The sequence below is a fragment of the Penaeus monodon genome, chromosome 27 (assembly GCF_015228065.2).
Source record: "Penaeus monodon isolate SGIC_2016 chromosome 27, NSTDA_Pmon_1, whole genome shotgun sequence".
Taxonomy (NCBI): Eukaryota; Metazoa; Arthropoda; class Malacostraca; order Decapoda; family Penaeidae; genus Penaeus; species Penaeus monodon.
In genome coordinates this window covers 34,957,409-34,957,946 of record NC_051412.1, presented here as the reverse complement: position 1 = coordinate 34,957,946, position 538 = coordinate 34,957,409, and the positions used below count along the sequence as shown (strand labels likewise).

At 45.2% G+C, this 538-nt stretch overlaps 1 protein-coding gene across 1 annotated transcript in view; it reads left to right on the top strand.

Moving 5' to 3' along the window:
• LOC119590803 (codanin-1-like) overlaps positions 1 to 538 on the top strand; it is a gene marked incomplete at its 3' end in the record, with an annotated part of 14,365 nt that overhangs the window by 6,332 nt on the left and 7,495 nt on the right. Inside the window, 1 exon segment of the mRNA XM_037939532.1 lies at positions 3 to 412. Within this exon segment, the coding sequence (XP_037795460.1) occupies positions 3 to 412 (410 nt within the window).

Below are 538 nucleotides of genomic sequence, written 5' to 3'. Positions count from 1 at the left end.
AGACTCCAAAACTCCTCAGGTTGCACTACTTGCTGTGCCCAAGCAGGAAGGAAAACACTGTCTCCCTCAAACAGCCTCCTTCTGAAGCTCCATCTCGGATGGCTTTTCGACCTGCCCAATTTTCCTGCTGGCCTCTTTTTCACGGATGTGAGCGAGGCAGATATCGACCGCAATGAGTACAGCCAGAACATTGAGGTCATCAATAACAACTACTGCCGTTTTTGCATACCCTGCCTGAGATTGATGCTGATACCCAATGCTAGTCGGAATAACAGCTCTCTGGACGGGATGGATTTGGCAGATGAGATGGAGAGATTGGGCATCATGGATGTCTCCCCCTCCAAGAGGTTCACTCCCAAGAAGGGCCTAAGCAGTGCTTTGGCAAAGACACCTTCCAAGGACATGTGTAGGGGTAGGTGCTGCATTTGAAGTTAGAACGAAACTAAAAGGAAATTGTGTTATTTCTGTTAATTTTATATAAATACATTTTTTGGATTAGCTAGTAATATGACTTGGTACAAAAGAGATCTCTATTTTG